General features: G+C 42.9%; 1 protein-coding gene and 1 long non-coding RNA gene across 14 annotated transcripts in view; one reads left to right on the forward strand and one right to left on the reverse strand.

Annotated features, from left to right (window-relative positions):
- syne1b (spectrin repeat containing, nuclear envelope 1b) overlaps window positions 1-3,427 on the reverse strand; it is a 665,691-nt gene extending 662,264 nt beyond the window's left edge. For 11 of the 12 annotated variants that reach the window (XM_069932310.1, XM_069932313.1, XM_069932309.1 and 8 more), the window contains exon 1: window positions 3,223-3,426. In XM_069932310.1, the coding sequence (XP_069788411.1) occupies window positions 3,223-3,289 (67 nt within the window). In that variant the 5' untranslated portion in view covers window positions 3,290-3,426. Of the gene's footprint in view, window positions 1-3,222 lie in introns of all 12 variants that reach the window. The other variant, XM_069932314.1, reaches the window with a different exon arrangement.
- On the forward strand, window positions 1,966-26,988 carry LOC138760944 (uncharacterized). 2 transcript variants are annotated; one of them, XR_011355987.1, is made up of 4 exons: window positions 1,966-2,062; window positions 3,891-4,084; window positions 7,704-7,820; window positions 25,444-26,988. It is a non-coding gene; the product is annotated as an uncharacterized lncRNA (long non-coding RNA). The 2 variants fall into 2 exon arrangements; XR_011355988.1 differs by lacking the exon at window positions 1,966-2,062 and adding an exon at window positions 2,986-3,789.
- Window positions 26,989-27,586: the final 598 nt, after the last annotated feature.

The raw sequence follows: 27,586 nt of genomic DNA on the forward strand, positions 1-27,586 counted from the left end.
AACTCCAGTTACCAGTGCCATTTATCGGATGCCATTTTGCATCTCTGAGGAGCTCCCTAAAGAAGGTAGCCACCATCATAAAGGGCCCCCATCATCCTGGTCACATTTCAAATCTGCAACCTTTGGGCAGAAGGTATAGAAACCAGAGGTCCAGAACCTCCAGGTTCAAGAACAGTTTCCAAAAGCTATCAGGCTCTTGAGCATTCCCATGTTACACTAAATGTAGACTTCTCAAACACCACAAAAGGACTGTCTGCACGATTGCTCAGTCACCTTTTTAAATTTTCTTGCACCATAATTGTGAATATTTATTATCCATCTTTGGTACTTATTATCTCTTTAATGTATACAATTGTAGTTCTCTTTTTTTTAAAATGAAGTACCTGTTTGGCTGCAGCAAGAATTTTGTGCATGTGCACATTGTATAATGTATATGACAATAAACTCATTAACCACGGCAAATGAATTTCCATTTTGGATCTGAGCCAGGAGGATTTATTCCAAAAGCTAGCCTCCTGGTTCAATGAGAAACGAGTACAGTGAATTTGCAGAGATGTAGAATGGAATGAGGACACTGACTGGTGAGCTCAGTGATGGTGCCCGATGTAATCAAACAGCCCACCAGCACAACAAAGAGGAATGGAGTATGCTTTGGAACTCAGGTGTCCTTCAGGGGGGAAAATGAAAAGTAGAACGGGAGAGCAGATGCTGTGGTGTTGTGACAGAACAAAGCTCATGCACCAGAACAAGGGCTGAAGGTTGGACACCTACCTTTAAAGCTGCATCATTGAAACTAAGCAGGTAATTGACCAAACATGGAAAGAAACAAGATGCTGAAAGTAGTGTGTGGTTAGTCACACAATGTTCACGGCATTGACACAGTGGCTGGCTCGTTGAACACTACTTTGGGCAGTTCACTTCCAAGGCTGGACTTTAATACTGTTGGGCCATATAGCACCAAGTTAAAAAGGGAGCATTGGCTGTCATAATTTGGTCCAGATTCCAGCATCTGCAGCCTCTTGTGTGGCAATGTTTCACATCAAGACTCCTGCATCAGGACGCAGCATGCAGAGGGAAAAGAGGGGTGGTGGTGAGAGGAGGCAGAAGGGTGATGGGTGGACGATGGAAATAATCCCCCTCCCCTTTTAGTCCCAGTGCAGAATCTCAACTAGAAATGTGGACAATAGCACCCCAAATTCTCTCTCTCTCTCTCTCTCCCTCCCCTACCCCCACCCCCAACATGGTGGTCAACCTGTGGAGTTAAGATCTATTCTCCCACAGCACCACTGCCTGGCCTTCTTGAACCTCCTGGGTGGCAGACACTAGCAGGAAGGGTAGACCTATAGCTCTGCCTTAAATACACCCAATGGCACGGCCTCACAGCCACCTGTGGCAACAAATTCCACCCTCTGCCTGAAGAAATTCCCCCACATCTCTGTTCTAAGCCTGAAATTCCCCCCCCCCCCCCCCCCCCCCGTTAGTTCTTTGCTCCCCGAAAAAGAGTCAGGGGATTGCATTCACCCCCGTGCAAGGTGTAGGGGTTTGCATGGTTCACCGTCACTGGAGAAAGAGAACTTCTGAACACCATCAGGGAAACAGAAAAGTCTGCAGAGGCTGGGGTGAATGCAACACACAAATAAATAGGCTTTTCATGCTGCCTCGTGAGCTGCTGGGCTTCTCCACCACTTTTGTGCATGGTTCGAAACACTATTAGTTCATTGGCCGCGAAAGGAATTCTCCCAGCAAAGCTTTCGAAGTTTCAGGAGCTCAGCTCCCGTTTGAGTCAGCCGACGGTATTCGGCGTCGTTTGAAATGACCCGCTTCCTTGGAAACAAGGGTAAACAATTTTTTTTAATCCTTCTAAACTCGCTGATGGTTTGAGTCCAGCCGCTCTTGCACGGTTCTCCCAGGCAGTTCCGGGGGGGGGGGGGGGGGGGAAGAGAGAGCCGGTTACCCAACCATGCCGAGCCCTTGGACTGAGACCGTGGGTCAATGCCGCCGGAGGCTGCGTCCCGCTGAGCGGCGGACACGAGCAGGAAGGACAGACCTGTAGCTGCATCTGGTGGGGAGGGAGGGGGTCTAGAGGGTAAAAGGATTCACCTGGCTGTGGATTCGCGCTGCATCTGGTGGGGAGGGAGGGGGGTTAGAGGGTAAAAGGATTCACCTGGCTGTGGATTCGCGCTGCATCTGGTGGGGAAGGAGGGGGGTTAGAGGGTAAAAGGATTCACCTGGCTGTGGATTCGCGCTGCATCTGGTGGGGAGGGAGGGGGGTTAGAGGGTAAAAGGATTCACCTGGCTGTGGATTCGCGCTGCATCTGGTGGGGAGGGAGGGGGGTTAGAGGGTAAAAGGATTCACCTGGCTGTGGATTCGCGCTGCATCTGGTGGGGAGGGAGGGGGGTTAGAGGGTAAAAGGATTCACCTGGCTGTGGATTCGCGCTGCATCTGGTGGGGAGGGAGGGGGGTTAGAGGGTAAAAGGATTCACCTGGCTGTGGATTCGCGCTGCATCTGGTGGGGAGGGAGGGGGGTTAGAGGGTAAAAGGATTCACCTGGCTGTGGATTCGCGCTGCATCTGGTGGGGAGGGAGGGGGGTTAGAGGGTAAAAGGATTCACCTGGCTGTGGATTCGCGCTGCATCTGGTGGGGAGGGAGGGGGGTTAGAGGGTAAAAGGATTCACCTGGCTGTGGATTCGCGCTGCATCTGGTGGGGAAGGAGGGGGGTTAGAGGGTAAAAGGATTCACCTGGCTGTGGATTCGCGCTGCATCTGGTGGGGAGGGAGGGGGGTTAGAGGGTAAAAGGATTCACCTGGCTGTGGATTCGCGCTGCATCTGGTGGGGAGGGAGGGGGGTTAGAGGGTAAAAGGATTCACCTGGCTGTGGATTCGCGCTGCATCTGGTGGGGAGGGAGGGGGGTTAGAGGGTAAAAGGATTCACCTGGCTGTGGATTCGCGCTGCATCTGGTGGGGAGGGAGGGGGTTAGAGGGTAAAAGGATTCACCTGGCTCTGACCACTGTCCGCTCAGGTGCGCCCATAAGGTTCCAGCCCGCCGCAATATTTGCACAAGCCGTCGGCACGATTCGCCGTTTAAAATGCAACACGCAAACTGGAACAATTGCCACGACACCAGCAAATCTTTCCCCAAAACATTCACGCCACCCGGCTGACTTTTCGCCGCCAGGGCGTCGGAAGTAGGCGTAGAAACGGCAGAGAAGAAGCGGACCCACCTTGCAATTTCTGCATGACGTTGGCTATGTCCTTCGGAGATCTCCCGTAGTGGCGGGGGACAGCCATCCTCTCGGCAGGCTTCGCGGGGTGCAATGATGTGCCCGTCGGCGGAGGCAGGTCACCGAGCCTCTCTCGGCATCACTGGAGCAGCTTCACAGCAAGGGCTGAGTCACGGCGTCCCACGCACAATGACAGGCTGGGCTTCCAACTTCCTCTCCGTGGAAGGGGAGCTTTCCGAGTGACCTCGCCCGCCCCGCAAAGGAAGTTGGGGGGGGGGGTGGGGGGAAGAGATGCAAATCATGGCCTTCTTAGAGCGATTAAAACCAACGGCCGGCTGTTGATCCGCTGTGATAGATGGACGAGGACAAGGCGAGGCGGTGGCAAACATCCACCGCTTCCCCGGTCGAGATGGTCCCGGGTGTTGTCGGCAGAAAACTCTCCATCTGCATTCAGTGAGAGCGCCCGGTACTTGGCAGTACATTCTCCAATGCAAGTGTGCACCGAAATTCTTGCTGCAGATGAACAGATACGTTCGCAACTCCAACTAAAAAAAAACAACTTTAATGGTAGACTTAATTGAATTAAAAAGGTTAAAAGTGCCATTATTGTCACGTAATTCTACATTTAGGAAGTAACATGCATAAAATTCTTTAACTTTTGTCTACAGTAAAGGCGGACAGAGTCACACTTTGTCCAGTGCCCCGTGCTGAGACCCCTTTTCCACTGGCATCCCAGTTAATTGGCTGTGCAGCGTCCCGGGGGAGGAAGCCCTTTGGGCTGTTTCCACTGGGACATTAATTGCTTTTCCATTGAACACGTTAAACTCGGGGATCGGAGTGTTCTCTCTTCAACTGGAAACAGGTGACTTTCTGCTCTCCCTTTTTCACTTGTTTTATCAGCACACCGGCTCAGCAAACGCTGGGGATATGAGTTGGGGTAGGGGTGGAAAATCTCTGGTGTGAAATTATGTCATTTGGCACTGGCGTTCAGACTGTGTTCCTTTTCCACTGGACCCTGTCCCAGTAAATTCCTAGGACAGGGTGTCAGTGGAAAAGGCCCTATTAATACAAAAACGATGTATTCACAATGATTCTGGTCAAAAAAAAAGTTACTTTGTAAAATTGTTGCAATCTTTATGTGTCCCTGATAAATGTAACAAGGGGAGGTTCAATAATGGAAGGAAACTGTTTTTGAACCCGGAGGTGCTGAACTTCAGGCTTCTGCCTGAAGGTAGCAGCGAGAAGAGGCTGTGTTCAAGGTGATAGGGTTCTTCATAATGTTGGTTGCCTTCTTGAGGCCGCATCTCGTGTAGCTATATTCAGTGGACGGGAATCAGGGCCTGTGATGGTTCACCTTCGACAGCCTTCTGCAATCCTGGGCTCTCAAGTTTTACAAACATGGCTGTGATGCATCCAGTCCACAGTGCTTTTAAGATTAACTCTGTTTCTCTCTCCACAGATGGTGCCTGACTCTGGTCACAGAGTAGGTCAGCACAGACTCTTTAACCTACTATATCCATGCCACCCATTGTACCAGTTTAACCCCATTTTACCCCAGATTTTTAATCCTTTCCTGCATTGGGGCTCATTTGTCAATTCAAATACTCATCTTTGTTATTCCAATGTAAGCAAGAACACAAGAAAATAGGGGCAGGAATAAACCTCTTCAAGCTTGCCCACCATTCAATATGACCATGGCTGATGTGCCCCAGGACTCACCCAGTATCATTACACCATTTAAAGGACACCATATAACAGACAGAGTAGCAGTTGTCTGCAAACTGACCTGTTGATCCTCCTCTGCCATTCAACAAGATTGGGGCTGATCTGGCTGTAGACTTTGCTCCACCTACCTCTGTGTTCACCAAACCCTTAATTCCCCAACCCCTTAATTCCCCAACTATTCACAAATCTATCCATCTGTGTCTTAAATATTCTTCCTTGGGCATAGAAATTTCATAGATTCACTACTCTTTGGGAGAAGCAGTTCCTTCTCATATCTATCCTAAATCTAATCCCTCAAATCTTGAGACATTGTTTCTTAGTTCTGGTCTCACCTGCTAGTGGAAAAAACCTCCCTACTTCTATCATCATTCTGAGAGTCATGTAGATGGGGAAGATTGAGTGGGATATGGGCCCAAGAGCCCATATGGGCAACTAGGTTAGCATGGATGAGTTGGGTCAATGGGCTTGCTTCTGTGCTGTTTAGCTCTATGATTCTATTCTCCTCTGCCAATTCACCAATCTCAAAAATAATTTCCATCTCCATATTAAGTACTTCCAATGATCCAGCTTCCACAACAGGGGCAAAGGCTTTCATGATTCACAGCACTATGCAAGAAGAATGTTTTATATACTTTGGTTTTAAGTCACCGTATCCTCATCAGATATTAATCAATTATTGTGATGCATTAATTTCCCATTAAATCAGACTCATAAGGGACAATAGTGTCCCTTATCACAAATAAGTCCCCTCACTGAACAGAATGAATTATAGTAATGAGATCGAGTCACTGTATTTGCACCTATCTGCAGTCAGCACTATGAATGAGACTCTCAACTTCAGCTCTCATTCCTTTCTCACTTCTACCCCAAGATCTGGCATCAATAACACACAATGAACTTGCTGCTGACATTCATTTCAATATTTTGATATTCAAGAGTAAAGGTTGGATTTACAAAACGCTGTTCATTTGAGTTAAGTTTGATTTTTGACTTCTGGAATTCATTTTCCTGTGGTAGTGAACCTTAGCTCTGTGAGTCCCCAGTCAGGTCTGAGTTGGAAAGTTACAAGTTGAAAGTCAACTCCAGAGGCTTCAAGCACTTGATAGGGTGATGTTTTGTCAAGAGATGATTGATCAATGGTACCAAGGAAATTCATGCAGGATCCCAGTAAACACGCAATTCTCAATCAGTTCAGGACACACTCTTTTCTCCTTCCTCCCATCGGGGAGCAGGCTTAAGGCTGTGAAAGAACACATCAGCAGGCTTACAGCCATCAGAGTCCTGAATGAACCCCACAATGGTGCTATCATGCTGGCTTTGCTTGGTCCTAATTGATCTCCCTTTTCATTATACTCTGGAAATATGCTCTTTACACGGCTGTATGAAAGTTAGAAATAACTTGTTTGTCTCCTCACAGAAGAACCCTCTCACTGCACTCTATTTTTGCAAAATAATCTTCAAACTAAAACTGAAAAATAAGAGTCATTAAGACATATTTGGATTTCACTGTGCATTAAGCAATTGCCACATCTCCTAGAGCACAACTGTAACTCAAATGCTTCAGCTCATTGTGGGGTGCAAGTTATTTATATAACCAGGAGTTGGGAGTAGTAACCATTGGAGATAAATGTGCAAGATGGCTTGGTCAGTAGAGCTCCTTGCCTCTCATTGAGTTTGACAATTCTCTAGGAAGTTGGGTCTCCACCCATGCCACTGTTGGCCAAGAAGCCCCTGGCTTTTACTAAGGTGGGAATCTAGAGTTATGGACTTGTACAGCATGGAAACAGGCTCTTCAGCCCAACACATCCTTGCTGGCCAAGATGCCTAGCTGAGCTGAACCAACATCTACATTTGGTCCATATCCCTCCAAGCCTTTTGTATCTTTATACCAGTATAAACGTCTTTTAGATGTCATAATTGTACCAACGTCTGCAGCTTCTTTTGGTAGTTCATTCCATGTGCCCATCACCCTCTATAGGAAGAAGGTGACCTTCTCCCTTCTCACCTTAAATCTATGCCTTCTAGTTTTCATCACCCCTGGGAAAATTCAGTCTCCATTCACCTTATATATTTACCTCTCTTGATTTCATAAACTACAGTCCCCTCCTCAGCCTCCTTTGTTTCAGGGAAGATAGTCCCAATCTGTGCAGCCTCTCATTACAATGACTTGCTTTATTTAAGGAGGACACATGACGAAGCCAAACAGACTTTGTTTATTTAGGGTAAGGGGTTCAACCTAAACTGGAGAAATTCTGAAACAAATTTCAGTAAATCATCCCCTTGGGGCATCTGACTTTGTCCTCCTGTAACTTCATTGACTTGGGCATCATGATGTGATGGGTTCAAAGAGTAAGCAATTTATTTGTTATTGCAAGAGGTTTGGTATACATGCATAAGGAGAGAGGGATGGAAACTTGAGTGCCCTGGAATGCAGAAGACTGCAGAAAGTGCCAAAGCTGGCCAAGTCCATCATATCCAATGGAGAGATTCAAGAAGGCAGTCATAAAGGACTCCCATCACCTGCTACCTTCATACGGAAGGTACAGAATCCAAAAGCCCAGCACCTCTTGGTTCAAGAACAGGTTTTTTTTTAATTTTTTCCTAACGCTGACTGGTTCTGAACCTCCCTTTACTCCCCTCATCCGGGACCACCAAAAGGCCTGTTTGCACTATTGAAATGTCACTTTTTCTCTTGCACTGTGCCACCGTGCATATTTATTTAATATATCCTTTTATATTTATCATCTCTTTTTCAGTTGGCACATTGTGTTTCTCTGATTTACACTATTGTATCTTATGTACCTGTGTGGCTGCAGCAAGAGTTTCAATGCATTTGTATAGGACGATAAACCCTCATCTAAGACACCATGCAGGTGAGCATTTGTGCAGTTTGATTCCAAGTTTAAGTTCAGGTTTCTTGTCGCATGTAACAAGATTGAGTGATGGAGATTGTTTTGTGACAATCCCATATAGAGCACAACAAGTTAAACGGTACAAGAGTGCAGGGTTACAGAGAGATGAGTTGATACAGAGCATACACAACATAGGTTCACTCAGTCATCTCATAATGGCGGGAAAGACACGTTCCTTGAATCTGCTTCCATGTGCTCTCACCCTTGTGAATCTCCTTCATAATGCAGGGAGGGTGAAGGGAGTGTAAATGGGGTGGGGTGAGTCTTTTAATTTGTTAGCTGGCTTTCCAAGGCAGTGGGAGTTGTCGATGGAGGGGAGAGGAGTGTGTGTGAAGATTTGAGCTGCTGTCTCAATACTTAGGAATGCATATACTTCCAACTTAGATTGACTGGATTGATTTCTGGAATAAGGTTAAAGCTGAATTTGCAAAGAATTGGTGTAAACAGTCGAGATTATAAGAATGGAAGTGATTTCATTGAAGTGTGCAAAAGGGAATGAGAAGATTCTGAGAAACATTTATCTCATGATAAATATCTAGAACTAGGAGGCAATCACAAAATAAGGTATCAAATAAGTGGATAGTTCTTAAATTAGATTGTTTTAAATCTTTGGATTTTTCTATTTCAAGGATATCAAATACTTAGTCATGGCATACGTACATGCAAGTCTGAAATCAATTAATTTATGCATTCTTGGGGAATCGTCTTTTGCTTTCACATGATTATACCTCAGGATTGATTTGGAAAGTCAATCTGGCCAGCAACAGAGGATATACCCCCACTGATCGACTCATTGATCAAAGTCCTCAGGACCTTCAGTAAAAACAAAGAAATGCTGGAGGAACTCAGTAATACTCGCAGAGTCCATAGGAGGTAAAGATGAATAACTTTCGGGCCTGATCCCTTCTTCAAGGTGCTAGTAAAAAGCAGCCAGGCACCCAAAAAAGGCTGGGGAGAAAAAAAGGAATGGGCATGGTGAGGAGTACGGACCAACAGACAAAAAGTTATTGTTGGACAAGGAGAGGAAAGGTTAGAATTGATCGGGAATGGGGTGGCTCTGTGAATGCAGAGTTGGAGGATTGGAGACAGAAGGAAAAGGAAAGAGAGATAGACAGAGCTAGAGGAAAGGGGAAATAGGGATAGAAGGGAAGGGGGACACTAATGGAAACTGAAGGTTGATATTCATGCCATCCAGTTAAGAGACTGCCCAAATGGAATAGGAGGTGTTGTTCCTCCAACCAGTCCTTCCAAGTGAAGCAACACTTCACTTCTGAATCTGCAGGAATATTTACTGCATCCATTGCTCTTGTTGTGGTCTGCTCTACATTGGAGAGACTGGGCTGAGATTGGGAGATTGCTTTGTTCAGCACCTCAGCTCTGTATGCCGCAATAGCAGCGATTTCCCCAAAAAATGAAATCACCTCAAGACCTTCACACCAGTTTATCTCAGACAAAAACAGTGCACAGATATCGCCATCTCCAGGTATTCTAATGTAATTTCACTTCATGAACACAGCTTCCCTGTATCTGAAATTTCAGAATCAGAATTTATTGTCATAAACGTGTCCGAAATTCATTGTTCACAATGCAAACATTTATATTAACCACATTTAAAAATAAATAAAAATAGTGTAAGAAAAAGATAAGGTGAGGTATTGTCTGTTCATTCATGAACCTGGTGGCAACAGGGAAGAAGCTGTCCTTGTGCCACTGAGTGCTTGTCTTCCCTGATGTACATTTTTCCCCCATGGTAGCAGTATGAAGAAGGCATGATCTCTGGTGGTAGGGGTCCTTGAGAATAGAGGCTGCTTTCTTAAAACACTGCCTCTTGTGGATGTCCGTAATGGAGTTAAGACTGGTTCCCATGAAGTCTCTGGCCAAGTTAACAAGCCACTGGAGTTTTTTCTTATCTTAAGATTTGGCACCTCCATACCAGGCAGTGATGCAACCAGCTAGAATGCTCTCCACAGTACACCTGTAGAAGTTTTTGAGAGTCTTTGGTGACGTACTGAATCTCCTCATGCTCCTCACTAAGTATAACTGCTGGCTAGACTTGTTTGTGATTGCATCAACATGGAGGCTCCAGGACAGATCCTCAGAGATATTAACACCCAGGAATTTGAAGTTCAAATTCCCCACTGCTGACCCCTCAATGAAGATTAGTTCATGTTCTCCTGATTTCCTCCTGAAGTCCATAATCATCTCCTTGGTTTTGCTAACATTGAGCACAAGGTTATTATTGTGACACCACTCAATGAGCTGATCTATCTCCCTCCTGTACACTTCCTCATTGCCATCTGTGATTTTATCAACAAACATTGTGTCATCTGCAAATTTGCAGATAACATTTTAATTTTGCCTGGCCACGCAGACATGGGTGAAGAGTGAGTAGAGCAGTGGGCTACGCACGCATCTTTGAGATGTGCCTGTGTTGATTGTCAGTGAGGAGGAGATGTTTCCGATTTATACTGACTGGGGTCATCTGATGTGAAGTCAAAGGTCCAGTTGCAAAGGCCCAGGGCTTGGAACTTGCTTACCAGCCTTGAGGAAATAATGGTGCTGAAGGCTGAGCTGTAGTCGATGAAGAGTCTTCCCCGTATGAGTAACATACATATGTATGAGTTGCTGTTGTCTAGGTGATGCACAGCTGAGTGGAGAGCCAATGATATTGCTTCTGCTTGTGATAGTACAGATCTATCACCAATGTACATAGTGTATATAGTTACTGTATCTAGACTGTGCTTACAGCGATTGGCTGAGAGCTAAGCCACACCTATTGTTTGGGCCTTAAAGGGTTGTGTCCCTAGCTAGGTCAGATCATTCCGGACTGGTCGGCCATCTGTGAAGAGCTCCGGTCTTTTGCTAATAAAAGCCTTGGTTTGGATCAACAAGTCTTTGGTTCTTTCGACGAGCTCTACAATTTTATTAGCAAAAAGAATTTTTTTTGAAAGGGATGGAGCGTTTAACTCGGCCAGAAAAACTTGATATCGACCCACAGTCAGCTACAGCCTTCAAAGCCTTTAACTTCTGGCTGCTGAACTTTGAAAACTTCCTGAGATTCATTCAGGTAGAGGAGGATAACCAGCGTCTAACAGCATTGCTGTCTATGGTGTCCTTGAGAGTCTACGAGAACATCCAGGATGAGACCACTTACAGCGCAGCCATAAAGGTACTGAAAGGACTGTATGATCAACCGGTGAACAGAGTTCATGCCCGGCTCGTGCTTGCGTCGAGGAAGCAACAGCCCGGTGAGTCCAGCAGGGCATATTTACAAGTATTAAAGGCATTGGGCAAGGACTGTAACTGTGTGGACAAAACTGCTGCCGAGATCACAAATGATCTCGTCCGGGATGCCTATGTGGCCGGGCTCCGATCGAACGAAGTGAGGCTGCGCTTGCTCGAACAAGGGGTAGAAAAACTAGAGGACGTGGCCCGGATTGCAATCACAATGGAGGATGCAGCCTTAAAGTCCACCGAGCTCTCTAGGGACTGGACCCCACGTTCTGATGTGAGTAGAGTGCCCTTCTACCCTACCACTGACGGCTGCTGCTACCCTGCCCCGTGCGAACCCGAAATGTTATTTCTGCGGGAGAGACAAGCACAGCAGATCCCAGTGCCCAGCAAGAAAAGCCAGGTGCCAGAAGTGCCTTAAAAAGGGCCACTTTGCTGCAGTCTGTAGGTCTAAAATGGCCACCAGCAAACACAGTGCCTCGTGTGAAGCCCAATCGCCGCTTTCCCATTCAAACTCTTCTTCCCCAGAGCTCTCGTCCAATGAGAGCGAGGGCTCCCCTGCACGGCAACGCCTGACGTCACGGAGACGCCGAACCCGGAAGGGGCAACCCACCGTCGCAACCATGGTGATGGCCTGCCTCTCGCCCCCGTGCGGAACACTTGACACTACCGCCGCTGCTGCCACCGCCACGGACACCCCCGGGGCCGACGCTACCGCCACGGACACCCCCGGGGCCGACGCTACCGCCGCTGCTGCCGCCGCCACGGACACCCCCGGGGCCGACGCTACCGCCGCTGCTGCCGCCACCACAGCCACCCTCGGGGCCGACGCTACCGCCGCTGCCGCCGCCACGGACACCCCTGGGGCCAACGCTACCGCCGCCGCAGCCACCCCCGCGGCCAACCAGGTGCTCACCCTAGCGTCCATCGCTGACGACCGCCAGGGCCCGACCGCCAATCGCGAGCAACTACAAACCCCCCAACTCCTTATGCTCCAGGCCCCGTGCCGCAACAGAAGGACCAACAGCACCCCAATGACCCGGGCCACCCTGCCGACAAAACGACTGGGGAATTGAGCGACGGAGCAGTCGCACCCGATGAGCCCGCTGGCGACACCACTCCAGCGACCCCAATCCCGGCACCACGGCGGTCACGCCGGATGGTCAGACCCCCTGACCGCTACAGTCCTTGACCTACCCCTTCCTTTTCATTCTCTCCCTCGTTTTTGTTTTTTTTCCCAGGGTCAATTCTCCAAGAAGGGGTGAATGTGATAGTACAGATCTATCACCAATGTACATAGTGTATATAGTTACTGTATCTAGACTGTGCTTACAGCGATTGGCTGAGAGCTAAGCCACACCTATTGTTTGGGCCTTAAAGGGTTGTGTCCCTAGCCAGGTCGGATCATTCCGGACTGGTCGGCCACCTGTGAAGAGCTCCGGTCTTTTGCTAATAAAAGCCTTGGTTTGGATCAACAAGTCTTTGGTTCTTTCGACGAGCTCTACACTGCTGTGGAGCGATTGTGATGGTAGACAAATTGCAGTGGGTCCAGACCTTTACTTAGGTACGTGTTAATTCTGATCATGACCACCTCTCAAAGCATTTAATCACAATACATGTGTGTGCTGAAATGCACTTACAACCCTTTTAATTACATTTGGGACTGAAGAGTTTTTGTTAGCATTACCTACAATGGGAAATTCACCAGTCAGTGGCAAATTCAAAATAATAGATTTTATTAAACTGTTAATAACTTGAAACTTACTAATCTCTAAACTTACTCAATGCTAAACTTACTGTGTGTGTGTCAATTTATAAATAATTATAATTATATCTTCAGGCCTCTTTTACTCACAATTATCTTTTCCATACGAAGAATCTGCCTTCTTCTCAAAGACAGCGACTGTGGCTATTTTCTTCCACAATGAATTCACAAACCCAGACAGGAGTGAAGCAACTGTTAACTTCTTCCACGATGAAGTCACAAACCAGACAATGGTTAAACGAAGAGGCCAAACACAAAAATAGACCCAGTAGAATTCTGTCCTCTTTTCCAAAGAGACAGCAAAGTGGTCTTCATTGATTGAAAAGCCACAGATTCTGTGTTTCCTTTCTTCTAGGAGTAACATACAACAAACAGCACCAATTTTGGTTACTGTAACTCAACCCTGTCTTTCACAAGGTTTCAACCCCTGTACGTCACAGGATTTTGACTTCTGTGAACTCCAAGCTGAACTGTTCCAAAACTGAAACAAAATGTCTGAATTAGGTAATATATTTCTCCAAGTCATGTGTCAGTTACAGAGTCACCGAGGTGAGTCCCAATCCTTGGAAACCACATGACCATCAGTTTTATTTCTACCAAAAATTCTGTTCCCTTTTCAAAACCATTCCATATCCATAACAACCTCTGACCTTATCTCTGTTCAAGAGGCTTTGATTGAAAACAGATAGCTTCCTCAGCAGTTCTTGAATAATTAAGACTCACTTGAAATCCATTAGCTCTTTCTGTCCAAGAATGACCCTGTACCAACCCACAGCGAACTTACTATAATACAGATAAAATATTTTAACTCTATAATTTAGTAAGACATTTTTATAAAATAAATATAATTGAACATTAAATTAAAGGTTAACACAAATCCATTACTGTGGTACAGCTCACCCTACTCTTCTTGGGCCCTGGGATGATTGATGCCCTTTAGAAGGAGGTGGGAACCTCCTCCTGCAGCAATGGATAGTTGGTTGGCTCAGATTTTTCAGTACGTCATCAGCACCTTGTAAGGGTTCACCCTCTTGAATTATGTTCTGACGTTGGTCTCAGAGACAGATAATACAGGTCATTAGCCTTTGCAGGGATTCTCATAGGCACTGATGAGTTCTTCTCAAAGCGGTCATAGGTGTTCAGCTCATCAGGTAGTGAGGCATCAGAGCCATTCATAGTGTTTGACCTTGCTTTGTAGCATGTAATGGCCTGCATTCCCTGCCATAGCTGGTGAGTATCTGCCTTTGTCTCCAGCTTTCTCTGGAATTGCTTTATTTTGTTGCTGAGACCATATCTGGACTCCTTGTAGAGATCTAGATTATTGGCTTTAAACATTCTTGATCTCGTCTTCAGCAGGTTGTGAACCTTCTGATTCATTCAAGGCTTCTGGTTGGGGAACTCCTGGTACATGCACAGGAATGCTTCTGGTATTTCCACATTCCAATACACACTTCCAATCAAACGAAGATATAAAACACATCAGGCAAATCTTTTAATGTTTATATTACTTCTTTAACAAATATCTGAAGGAACAATGACAGTCTTGACTGTTTTGAAGACCTCATGTGTTGTGATGTCGGGACAAAAGTTTTTTAATTTTTTTTTTTTAAAAACAACACAACTATGCCTTTACCCCAAAAGCAATAAAATGACAAGCAAAAAGTATTCCATTCTTCAAACTGCTGTAGAACCTTGTCTCACTATCCAAAAGGGTGGATGAAGGAAAATACACCCTCCATGCCATGCTCAACCATGCAATATAGAACATTACAGCACAGTACAGGCCTTTCAGCCCAACAATGGGTGCTGAACTATGTAAACCTGCTCCATAACCCTGTGCTACCTCACATATATAACCTATTTTTCTTACATCCATGTGCCTATGTAAAAGGCTTTCAAATGTCCTGTTACACCAAACTCCATCACCACCCCTGGCAATGCATCTCAGGCACCCACCATTTTCTGAGTGAATAAACATGCCTCTGACATCTCCCCAAAACCTTCCTCCACTCATCTCAAACTAATGTCAGAATCAGAATTGATTGTCATGAGCAAGTCATAAAATTCGCTGTTTTGTGGCATCGTAGTGAAAACATTTATATTATAACCATCTTACAACATTACTATACAAAATAAATAAATAATAGTGCACGAAAAGTTAGGCCGTGTCTTTGGTTCATTGATTATTCAGGAATCTGATGGCAGCAGGGAAGAAGCTGTCCTTGTGCGGCCCTGTGCTTGATGGTAGTAGAGGGAAGAGGATGTGGCCTGGATGGTGGAGGTCTTTGAGGATAGAGCCTGCTTTTTTAAAGATACTGCCTTATGTAGACAGTATCTACATCTAGCCATCTTCTTGACGAAGTGAAGTCTGGTGCCTGTGATGCCACAGGCCAAGATAACAACCCTGAGTTTATTTTTATCCTGAAAGTTGGCACCGCCATACCAGACAGTGATGTAACCAGCCAGAATTCTCTCCACGGTACACCTGTAGTTTGAAAGTTTTGGGTGACGTACCAAATCTCCTCAATTACCTCACAAAGTATAGCTATTGGCTAGCCTTCTTTTTGATTCGATCAACATGGAGGCTCCAGGACAGATCCTCAGATATATTGACACCCAGGATTTTGAAGTTCTGGACTCTCTCCACTACTGAGATCTTAATGAGGACTGGGTAAAGTTCCCCTGACTTCCTCCCGAGTCCACAATCATCTCCTTGGTTTTGCTGACATTGTGTGCAAGGTTGTTGGCTTTACACCATTCAACGAGCTGATCAGTCTCCCTCCTGTACGCTTCCTCATTACTGTTTATGATTCTGCTGACAACTGTGAGGTCATCGACAAACTTGTAGATAGCAATGAAATTGTGCCTGGCCACAGAGTCATGGGTGTAATAATGAGTAGAGCAGTGGGCTAAGCACACATCCTTGTGGTGCACCTGTGTCGATGATCGGTGAGGAGGAGACGTTGTTTCTAATTTGTATTGACTATGGTCTTCCAATGAGAAAGCCAATGATCCAGTTGTACAGGGGGTACAAAGGCCTAGTGCTTGTAGCTTCTTGAATAGAATTGAAGGAATTGTGGTGTTGAAGGCTGAGCTGCAGTCGATGAAGAGTATTAATTTCTGTTTCGAGGTGATCCAGGACTGAGTGGAAAGCCAGTGATATTGCATCTGCTGTGGAGCAATTGTGACAATAGGCGAATTGCAGCAGGTCCAGATCTTAGGTACATATTAATTCAGGCCATGACCAGCCTCTCAACATTTCGTCACAGTAGAAGTTAGTGCTACTGGGCGGTAGTCGTCTTAGATACCGGGATGATTGATGCCCTTTTGAAGCAGGTGAGAACCTCTGACCGCCAGAATCAAAGGTTGAAAATGTCCATGAACACTCTGGCTAATTGGTTGCCACAGATTTTAAGTACCCTGCCAGGTATGCCATCAGGGCATGATGCCTTGGGAAGGTTTACCCTCTGAATAATATTCTGATGTTGCCCTCAGAGACAGATATCACAGGGTCCTCAGCCTTTTCAGGGATTCTAGTAGGCACTGTTTGGTTCTTCTTCCCAAAGTGGGCATAGAAGGTGTTCACCTTGTTGGGTAGTGAAGCATCACAGCCATCTATAATGTTTGCCCTCGCTTTGTAGGCTCCCTGCTATAGCTGCCATATATCTGACTCTAGCTTCCTCCTGAATTACCACTTTGCTTTGGAGATGGCCTTCTGAAGGTCATACCAGGACTTCTTGTAAAGATCCTGATCCCCAGTCTTAAACACCCTTGTTCTCGCCCTCAGCAGTTTGCGAATTCTCTGATTTATCCAGGGCTTCTGGTTGCAGGCACACACTTTTCTATGCAAGTCTTGAAGTCGGTGACACCTGTGGCATATTCATTCAAGTCTCTGGATGTGATGGAGTAGTGGCCGGTAGGGTAAAACCAGACCTCTCCAAAAAAGAAGAAAAAAATTTAAGAAAAGACAAAGTTCAATAAATGTAAAATATAAGAAATAAAAGTTGCAGAGAAGAGAAAGAAGATGGCACCTGAGAAGGAAAAAGTAAAAACAATGGGAAAAAAAGAAGACACCGGAAAAGAAAGGAGAAGGCCTTACCTGCATGAAGGAACAGAGCGCCATGGTTGAGAAGAGAGCCCGATCTCCGAGGTTGGTGTCGGCGCTGCGGAGTCGCGACCCCCACCACCCCTGGACCGGTGAACTGCAAAAATGGCTCTCTGAGCCAAACAAAAGCGCGCAACTGCACAATCTAAGGTAAAGGAAAACACCAATGGGAGGGGGGGCTGAGCTGAGGAGCAGGCAACCACGGCACGACAGCTGAGAGACGCCCGACACCAGAGCTCTCAGCTGGAAGATGAGGAAAGTGACAGAAGAGAGAGTGAAGTACCAGGTGAGAAAGAAAGTCAACGGGGTGAACAGCAAGAGGAGCAGCAGCAGGAGGCCCGACAGATGAGCAGCCCAGAAGGGGAGGACAAACAGCAAGAGGCCCAGCAAGAAGAGACCCGACAAAGTGAGACAAGCAACTCATCAGAAAAATCAGAAGAGACACAGATACAAAAAAGAAGACACAAACACAGGTACAGACACAGAGGAAGAGGAAGAAGAAGACCAAGATCTTCACAGAGAAATAGAAGGTAAAACAGATGGACAGAATATAGATAAAGCTTTTTTTGAAGACAAATGAGCATTAAAAGAATGGTTGTCATTAGAATTTAGTGCAATTAAAAGAAAAATGAAAAGAACAGAAGATAAAATGCAAAGATTAGAACTAGTCATGACAGAAATAGGGAAAAGAGTAGAAAAAGTGGAAGGAGAAACGGCTGTAGAATTAGGAGTAAACGACTTAAGAGGAAAATTGGAAGAAAGTGATTAAAAAAATTAAAGAGACACAAGAGTTGTTAGCTCAGAAAATTGATATGTTGGAAAATTATAGTAGGCAAAACAACATAAAAATAGTGGGTCTAAAGGAGGGTGAAGAAGGCACAGATATGAAGGAATTTATAAAAGGATGGATCCCGAAGGTCCTGAGAAATGCAGGAAGGAATGGAAATAGAAAGGGCACACAGAACACTAGCTCCAAAACCACAGATACATCAAAAACCAAGATCCATTTCAGTAAAATTCTTGAGATATATGACAAGAGAAAATTTACTGGAGCTGGCAAGGAATAAAATTAGAGAAGACAATAAACCATTGGAATACAAGGGTCAGAAATTTTTTTTTAAAGTTTTGAACTCTTAAAGAAGAGGAAAGAGTTTAATGCAGCAAAATCGATCCTATGGAAAAACTCATGTTAAGACATCCAGCTGTGCTTAAAATATTTATCCCCGGGGAGCAAAACAGACTGTTCTCGGATCCGGAAGAAGCACAAGAATATGCAGAATGCTTGCAGGACAGAAGGAGAGATGAAGAGATGTAATAAGAATGAAGAACAGCGAAAATATATATAAAGATGTAAAAACAATGTATATGTAAAGAACTAAAAAAGGGAAAGAGAAGGGAAGGAAGGAAGGAGGAAGGGGAAAAAAGGGAGAACTTTGTTATATGTGTACAAAAAGTGTTTTCTGGGGGGGAGAGAATAAACATCCATGTGAAATCAGTTGACGCTTGCGAGCAGGATCGCAATCCAAATGGAAAGGGGAGTTGTGGATGCCCGACAAGGGATAAGGGGCAAATCAGAGAGGGGGGATATTTGGGGTTAAGGTAATGTTGGATGTGGGAGTTATTGTTGGAGTATTTTATGTTTTAAATGTGGTGTCATACATTGAGTTTAAAAAGGGAACAGAGATGAAAATGGGGAAAGGGGATGGTGGTGGTGAGGAAGCGAAAATGAGGTGTAAACAGGATATGAGATGGCCACGTTGAACTATATGACTATAAACATTAATGGAATACATAACCAATTTAAAAGGAAGAGACTATTAAATTTACTGAAAAAAAAAGATATAGCATTTGTGCAGGAAACGCATCTAACTGAAGTGGAACATAAATTAAAGAGAGACTGGGTTGGACACATAGCGGCAGCATCATATAATTCAAAAGCCAGAGGTGTAGCTATATTCATTAATAAAAATGTACCAATCAAAATAGAGGAGGTAATAATAGATCCAGCAGTGAGGTATGTAATGATAAAGTGTCAGATATACTCAGAATTTTGGAATTTGCTCAATACATATCCACCTAATGAGGATCAAAAGTTTATGCAGGATTTTTTTTGAAGATTGTAGATACACAAGGAAATATATTGATAGGAGGGGATTTTAACCTTAATTTGGATCCAATGTTGGATAAAACTGGACAAAAGATAAGTAAAAAGAATAAAGTGGCCAAATTTATGGTTAAATCAATGCAGGAAATGAAACTTATGGATACATGAGGAGGCAGCACCCAAGAAAGAAGAAATACTCATATTGTTCAAGTAGGCATAAAACATACTCAACGAATGATATGTTTTTGTTGTCGGCCTATATTCAAGGGAGAGTTAGGAAAACTAAATATAAAGCTAGATTACTATCTGATCATTCACCCCTGTTATTACCAATACAACTGGAGGACATCCCACCAAGAACATATAGATGGAGGTTAAACTCCATGCTACTTAAAAGGCAGGAATTTAGAGAGTTTATTGAACGACAAATTAAAACATTTTTTGAAATGAATACAGAATCAGTGAAAGACAAATTTATATTATGGAATGCAATGAAAGCCTTCATTAGAGGGCAGATAATAAATTATGTAACTAAGATGAAAAAGGACTACAATCAGGAAATAGAGCAGTTGGAAAGGGAGATGGTAAGTACAGAAAAGGAACTAGTAAAAAGGGATGATATAACAAAAAGGAGAGAATTGTTGGACAAAAAAATTAAATACGAAACATTACAAACGTACAAAGTGGAGAAAAATATAGTGAAAACAAAGCAAAAATATTATGAACTGGGAGAAAAAACACATAACCCTGGCAACTTAAAGCAGAACATGCTAAAAGAACTGTGTTGGCAGCAAGGAAAAAAGAACAAACAAATTACATATAACCCAATAGAGATTAATGAGAACTTTAAGGAATTCCATGAACAATTATAGCAAACTGAGAACAAGGGGAAAGATGATAAAATAGAAGAGTTTTTAGCTAAAATTGAACTGCCAAAATTGCAAAAAGAGGAACAAAACAAACTGATAAAACCATTTGAAATAGAGGAAGTACAGGATATATTAAAAAAGCTGCCGAACAATAAAATGCTGGAGAGGATGGATTCCCAATAGAATTCTATAAAACATTTAAAGAGTTCTTAATTTCTCCTCTCCTAGAAGTAATGAACCAGATAGAAGAAACACAAAACTTGCCAGATTCATGTAAGACAGAAATACAATAATACCAAAGGTGGGGAAGGATCCACTAACACCAGCATCATATAGACCAATATCTCTACTTAAATTCAGTTTATAATAACAAAATTATTAGCAGTTTGTGTACCAAAAATAGTAAAACAAGATCAAACTGGATTTATTAAAAGATGAACAGCGGATAATGTCTGTAAACTTATTAATCTAATTCATGCAGTTCAAAGAAATAAGAAGCCAAAAGTGGCTGTTGCTTTTGACGCAGAAAAAGCTTTTGACAGAGTAGAATGGAATTACTTATTTAAAGTATTAGAGAGGTTCAATCTACCAGAAAAATATATTAATTGGATTAAAGCATTATATAATGGACCATTGGCAAAGGCAACAGTAAATGAATATGTATCAAACCAATTTAAATTAAGTAGGTCAACTCGACAGGGACGTCCATTATCCCCCTCACTGTTCGCTTTAGCAATAGAACCATTGGCAGAACCGATAAGAACAGAAAATAAAATAAAAGGGATAAAAATAAAGGAGGAGTATAAAATCAGTTTATTTGCAGATGACATCATAGTATACTTAACAGAACTAGAAATATCAATTAAAGAATTACATAAGAAATTGAAGGAGTATGGAGAAATATCGGGGTACAAGATCAACGCAAATAAAAGTGAAGTGATGCCAATGAGTAATGCAGATTATACAGAATTTAAAAAAGAATCACCATTTAAATGGCAACCACAAGCAATCCGATACCTAGGTATTAGGTTAGATAATAACTTAAGCCACCTGTACAAACTGAATTATCAGCCACTAATAAAGAAATTGCATGAAGATTTAGAACATTGGAAAGAATTACCACTAACGTTGATAGAGAGGGTAAATTGCATTAAAATGAATGTGTTCCCAAGGATACAATACTTACTTCAATCATTGCCAATTCCCTTAACAGAGAAATTCTTTAATGAACTAAAGAGAATAATAAGGAAATTCTTGTGGAAAGGGGGGAATCCGAGGATAGCGTTAGATAAATTAACAGAGAGGTACAACCAAGGTGGTTTGCAGTTACCAAACTTTAAAAATTATTATAGAGCAGCACAATTAAGGTATTTATCAGGTTTTTTTTAACCAGACAAGGGAAAAACCAGACTGGACTAAGATAGAACTAGATAAAATAGGGGAGAAGGTACCGGAACATATACTTTATAAGTGGGATGAAAAGTTGGGCCAATATAAAAGCTCACCAGTATTGCATTATTCACTTAAAGTATGGAAGAAGATCCACTTAGAAAGGAAAAAAAAAGAATTATCAAATACCAAAATTGTTATTGACACAAAACCGGCTAATCCCTTTTACAATAGATAACCTTTCCTTTAGAGAATGGGAGAGAAATGGAATCAAGAGAATAGAAAATTGTTTTTTTTGGGAAATAATTTATTAACATTTGAACAGTTAAAGTACAAATATGGAAAAACTCATGGTACAATGTTTGCATATCATCAACTGAAATCTTATTTAAAGGAAAAATTGGGAAACAGACAGATTACCAGAAGGAAGCAGCTCTGAATATGTGATTACAGACACAATGATAATTAAAAGATTTATAACAAACATGTACATTAAGCTGCAAGATAAGTAAAATGATGAAATAAGCTATAAAAAAATAAAGATAAAAAATGAAACATGGGAAAAGTTATGTTCTGGAACTATGAAGAATATAATAAACACAAGGTTATGCATGATACAGTATAATTGGTTACACAGGTTATATATCTCACCCCAAAAGTTTTAAAAAATGGGATCCAACATTATCAGATAAATGTTTTCGCTGTAAGAAGGAAACAGGAACAACAGTACATGCAATTTAGGTATGTGAGAAAGTGAAAATGTTTTGGGAAGATCTAAATCACATATTAAATAAAATCACAAAAAATAACATACCAAAAAATCCAGAGATCTTTCTTATAAGTAATACAAGTAAGGAATTAGGCCTTAATTTGGATAAAGTGCAAAAATGATTTATTATGATAGCCTTAGCAGTAGAAAAAAAATGTATAATGTCAACTTGGAAAATGGAAGAGAGCCTGAGAATACAGCAATGGTACATGGAAATGAATAAATGCATTCCATTGGAAAAAATAACATATAATTAAAAAATTAAAGTCACATTATTTGAACAAATTTGGGAACCATACATGGAACATAACAGAGAGGGCTTTCCTCAGACCTCCACCCCCTAAAATGATAAGAAGACAAAACGACTTGATCCAGTGTGTAAAAGTAGATGACACATTTTTCTTGTTTATTTTTCATTGTGTGATGACATTTTTTCATGGTTTTATTGTATATGTTAAATATTTATTGGTTTTGGAGGGGGGTGGGTATGGGAGGGGAAAAAAGGTAGAAAATGCCACTGTATATATTTAATGAGAAAGATTTGTATACATTTTGGTTGATATGGTTCAGTGTGAAAAATTTAAAAATTATAAAAAGTCTATGGATGAGTTCTTGAATATGTTCCAGTCCACCTATTCAAGGCAGTACACCTCCACCTCCCTTAACCATACCTTCACCGTCTTCACCACTGGTGGGTGCTGTGGTCTTCAGTTTCTATTTGTACACCAGGAGTAGAAGTACAGCCAGGTGATCAGACTTGCCAAAGTCCAGTCATGGTATGGCTTGGTATGCATTTTTCATGCAAGTGTAGCAGTGGTTGAATGTGTTGGTTCCCCTGGTCTCGCATATGACGTGTTGGTGGAATTTTGTCAGAGACTTCTTCAGGTTGGCCTGATTGAAATCTCCCACAGTGATCGGGAAGGCATCAGGATGTGCTTCTCATGGCTGTTTAATCAGTGCTCAGTCCCTCCAGTGCCAGCCTGATGTTAGCCTGGGGCAGTATGTACAATTAAAGATGTCTTTCTGATATTTGCTCATGTCACCCAGGGGGGGAAAAAATTGCTGGCATCCATCCTATCTCAGCCCTCATAATCTTATATACCTCTATTCAAGTTACCTCTCATCCTCCATCAGTCCAAAGAGAAAAGCCCTAGCTCGGTCAATCTTGCTTCATGTGACATGTTCTCCAATGTAGGCAGCATCCTAGTAAATCTCATCTGCACCCTCTCTAAGGCTTCCACATCCTTCCTATAATGATGCAACCAGAACTGAACACAACACTCTAAGTGTAGTCTAACCAGAGGTTTGTAGAACTGCAACACAACCTTGTGGCTCTTTAACTCAATCCCCAACTAATGAAGTCCAGCACACCATATGCCTTATCAACTTGCATAGCAACCTTGAGGGATCCATGAACTTAAACCTCAAGATTCCTCTGTTCCTCCAAACTGTTAAGAATCCTGCCATTAACTATGAAATCTGCCTTCAGGTTCAAGCTTCCAAAGTTCACACTTGTACAGATTGAACTCAATTTGCCACTTCTCTGCCCAACTCTGCATCCTGTTTATGTCCTGTTATAACCTACAACATTCTGGACTATTCACACCACCTCCAAACTTTATGTAATCTACAGAGACTCACTTCTCTACTTCTTCACACAAATCATCTATAAAAATCACAAAGAGTAAGAGTCACAGAACAGATCCCGATGGAACACCACTGGTACTGACCTCCAGGCAGGATATCTTCCTTCCACTACTACACTTTGATTTCTGCCAGCAGGCCAATTCTGAATCCAAGCAGCTAATGATCCTTGGATACTATGCCTCAAGACTTTCTGAATGATCCTACAATGGGGGGCCTTGTCAAACACTTAACTAAAATTCACATTCACCATATCCACCTCCCTTCCTTCATCAACTTCTTTTGGAACCTCCGCTCAAATCTCAGTTAAACTCTTGAGATATGACCATGCTGACTATCCCTGAGAAAACTATGCCTCTCTAAATGCTTGTACATCCTGGCGCTAACCACCCTCTCCAATAGTTTGTCCATCCCCGACCACTTGTCTATAATTTCCAGGATTCTTTCTCTTACCTTTCCTTAACAATAGAACTACATTTGCTATCAACAACCATACAAAGAACAAAACATCAAGAAAACCCATCCCTCCACCTCCTCCCCTCTCCGCAAGTCCAATTAAACAAAAAAAAACAAAAGGAAAAGAAAAAGAAAAATCCCATTTGTCAATGCCTACATTAAAATACAAAGACATGATAGTACCACAGTGTTATAATCTTTACAGAAGTTTATGTCAGGGAAGTTTGTTGGCTACTAATAATGCCAGCTATAGACTAGTTCACTAATTATCTCCATCAGCTGTACCTCACCCCTCAAAAATTACTCCAATGTAAACCAGTTATCAGAGATCTGCTTTAGTTGAGATTGGTTCCTTCTTACACTCTACCTGGCTCTGTGCAAAGGTGAGATCCTTCTGGTATGACCTGGTGACACCCTAACTCTGATCACAGAAGTTAACTTCCTTGTGGACCCAGAGCTTTGTCTTCTGGAGAACCTTTGAGAGTTGGTAGATTGCTAACTCATTTCCAAATTAAATTCACAAACATTGCCTCGTGTGGAAATGTATAGCAGTAACGTGGAAGTCTGATTCCCTCATTGATAGGTGGTCTTCAGAAAAGAACAGCTGCATTCCTCTTGAAAAGCTAACAAATAATCTTAGGAAACGATTCAACACCTTTGTAAAAATCTGGCAGCCTTTAGAACATATTGGCACCTCACTGACACCACCATAGGGTTTCAATTCTTATGAGCCATTCCTGATTTTTGCTTCCTGAACCATAGATTCTCAAGGTGGTGCGTGGAACTTAAGAATATTTTAGTGGGACATAGGAATATTTGGGGAAATAATTAAAAAGATGGTTTGGAAAAAATAAACTCGTTATGTTGGTGTGAAAGACGTGACTTGGCAACACTGTTAGTACAACATAATTGTGGTAACTTCCAAGTAAAATCACGTTGTTCTTTTTATTTTCATAATGTGAGTGAGACCTCTATCTGTATGCATCTTTGTGCACCAGCGTATTGATGGGGAAGTGGGGGGGTGGGTCCGCTCCAGGTGCCAGCCTGAGGGGGAAGCCAAATCGAAAAAAAAGACCCCAGAAAGCACAAGGTTAGCACAGTTTTGATGCATTCTCTGCGAGAAAAAATGTCAGAAACTGCACTAGTGGTGTTTTTTTTTTAAAGGGTCAGTATTCTTCCTTTGATTCGATCATTACTTTTATTACACTTTTCAATTCTGTGACATTATAAAATATTGATTAATCTGTTTCAGGGAGCTCACGCTGTTGTATATTCAAAATGAGCAGACCAAGCAAGCAAAAGGTTTGTCAATATTCAGTGGAGTTCTTGAAGTTTGGGTTTATACCTGCTGCACACAATGAACGTGCACCTTTTTGCCTATGACGCCAACACTTTCACAAATGAATCAATGAAAGCAGGTCATCTTGAAGCTCATTTGAGGGTAAAACATCCTAACCATGTCAATTTGAAATCGGAATATTTTAAATCACTGAAAGAGAAGTTTGAAAATAAATCAAATATCACTTCATTTTTCATTATTCACTGTGGAAACTGCAGCCCTGAATCATAACCTTTGGAAGAATCATACGATTGGGGAGGAACTGAACGTATGTTTAAGTTTTGTGTCAATAAAAATGCAGAACGTGAGATTATTGCTTCACACTGAAGTAAAGTGCTTGTCAAAGGGAAACTGCTTCAAAAGATTTATGGAATTGTTGGATCTCCTTAGCGAATTTTTGAAGGACAAACCTGAAATGAAGCTTGTGTGAGTTACTTGATGGGCATTTCTGAAAAACTAAGTACATTGAACAAGCAACTCCAAGCAGCAAATATGATTCTTGTTGATGCAAAAACAAACATTTTTGGATCCATGACACTTCTAGAATTATGCCAAAGGAATATTTCTGCAAGAAATTTCAGTCAATTCTATTGGTTGAATAAGTCTGAGGTAACTAACATCATTGTTGACCATTTGAAAATATTGGTTACCAACTTCAATTATAGATTTTGTGATTTAAAGGCAATGGTCAATTCAGCCATTGCTGGTCGACTTACCTGAAGTTCCAGTGCAATACCAAGAGGAGTTTTCTGAGTTGCAACATGATAAATCTGTGAAAACGCTGTTCAAAGTGAAAGGAACTATGATGTGGCTGTCTAACGAGATCAAAAAGAAATACCCAAACTCGACTACTTTAGCAAGGGGACTATTGATACATTTTTCATCATTGTATTTAGTAGAATCTGGCTTTAGTACTATTAGTGATTTGGTAGTAGTTAAATATGAAATATGTTCCAGTGTATTCCCAACCCTAATTGCATTGAAATACACTTGTAGTAAATGATTTCATTAAAACTTCTTTTGAATATATAACTTTTTTCTGCTAATGGTGGAACATACTTTTTTGAAAATTTAAAATGGAGCCTTGGGGAAAAAAGGTTGAGAACTACGGTCCTAAACTTTATGCATGCTTCCTTCTTCTTCGTCACCAGCTATTCCACCTTACTCTACCATCTTTATCCAGAACCCCACTCGTGCAGCTCTATAACCTCCACATTTCTGTTTGTGCGTTTCCCTGTTGCCAATTTAATCTCCCAAATTCCTGCCTAATATCATTGCAATGAGCCATTCCCCAATTAAACACTGTCCCATATTGTCTGTTCCTATCCTTGTCCAGAGCTACGCTGAAGGTCAAGTGACAGTCATTGCCTCTAGCCCCTTTCAAATTGCAGCACCTCGATAATCCAGATCCGATTACTGGGGCAAAGGTGCTAAAAGCACCTTTCAAATTGCAGGGAATCTACCCATTAAATAATCAACCCAGCAATTTAAGGGGGAATCCCACCCCCCCCCCCCCCCCCCGTAATGATGCAGTAAGTGATGTGTCGCACACACAAAGGAACTATTGGCAGTCAATCTCTCCCCAACCCCTCCCGCCCCCATCAATTGCCATCCCCACTGCCAATTGCCACATTGCGACCCCCCCTCCCCACCACAGCAGCATCCTCTCCCCCCCCCCCGATTGTGCCCCCCCTCTCCCCCCGCCCTGAGGCAACAATCTCTCTCCCCACCGTGGCAGTGGCACCTCAGTCGAGGTTTCCCTGTGACGCCAGCACGCAAATGCTGGCATCACCAGATAGGCTATTTCCCCTTTCCAACCGCCGGAGCAGGATGCCCGGATAAGTTACCGAGTTCCCTGACCACTTCTGAGGTAGGTCAGGGACCCAGTTGGACCCTTTCAAATCACCATGTAACTGGGTCACTAACTGTACAAATTACCCGGTTAACCCCATTTACATGGCACTTAGAAAGGGCTCAGCCACCAGGTCACTTGACCAGATTTGTTCTCCAGTACAAGATCTGGTCGGACCTCTCCTCTCGTCAACTTATCTACATA

This window comes from Narcine bancroftii, chromosome 4, assembly GCF_036971445.1.
Source record: "Narcine bancroftii isolate sNarBan1 chromosome 4, sNarBan1.hap1, whole genome shotgun sequence".
Taxonomy (NCBI): Eukaryota; Metazoa; Chordata; class Chondrichthyes; order Torpediniformes; family Narcinidae; genus Narcine; species Narcine bancroftii.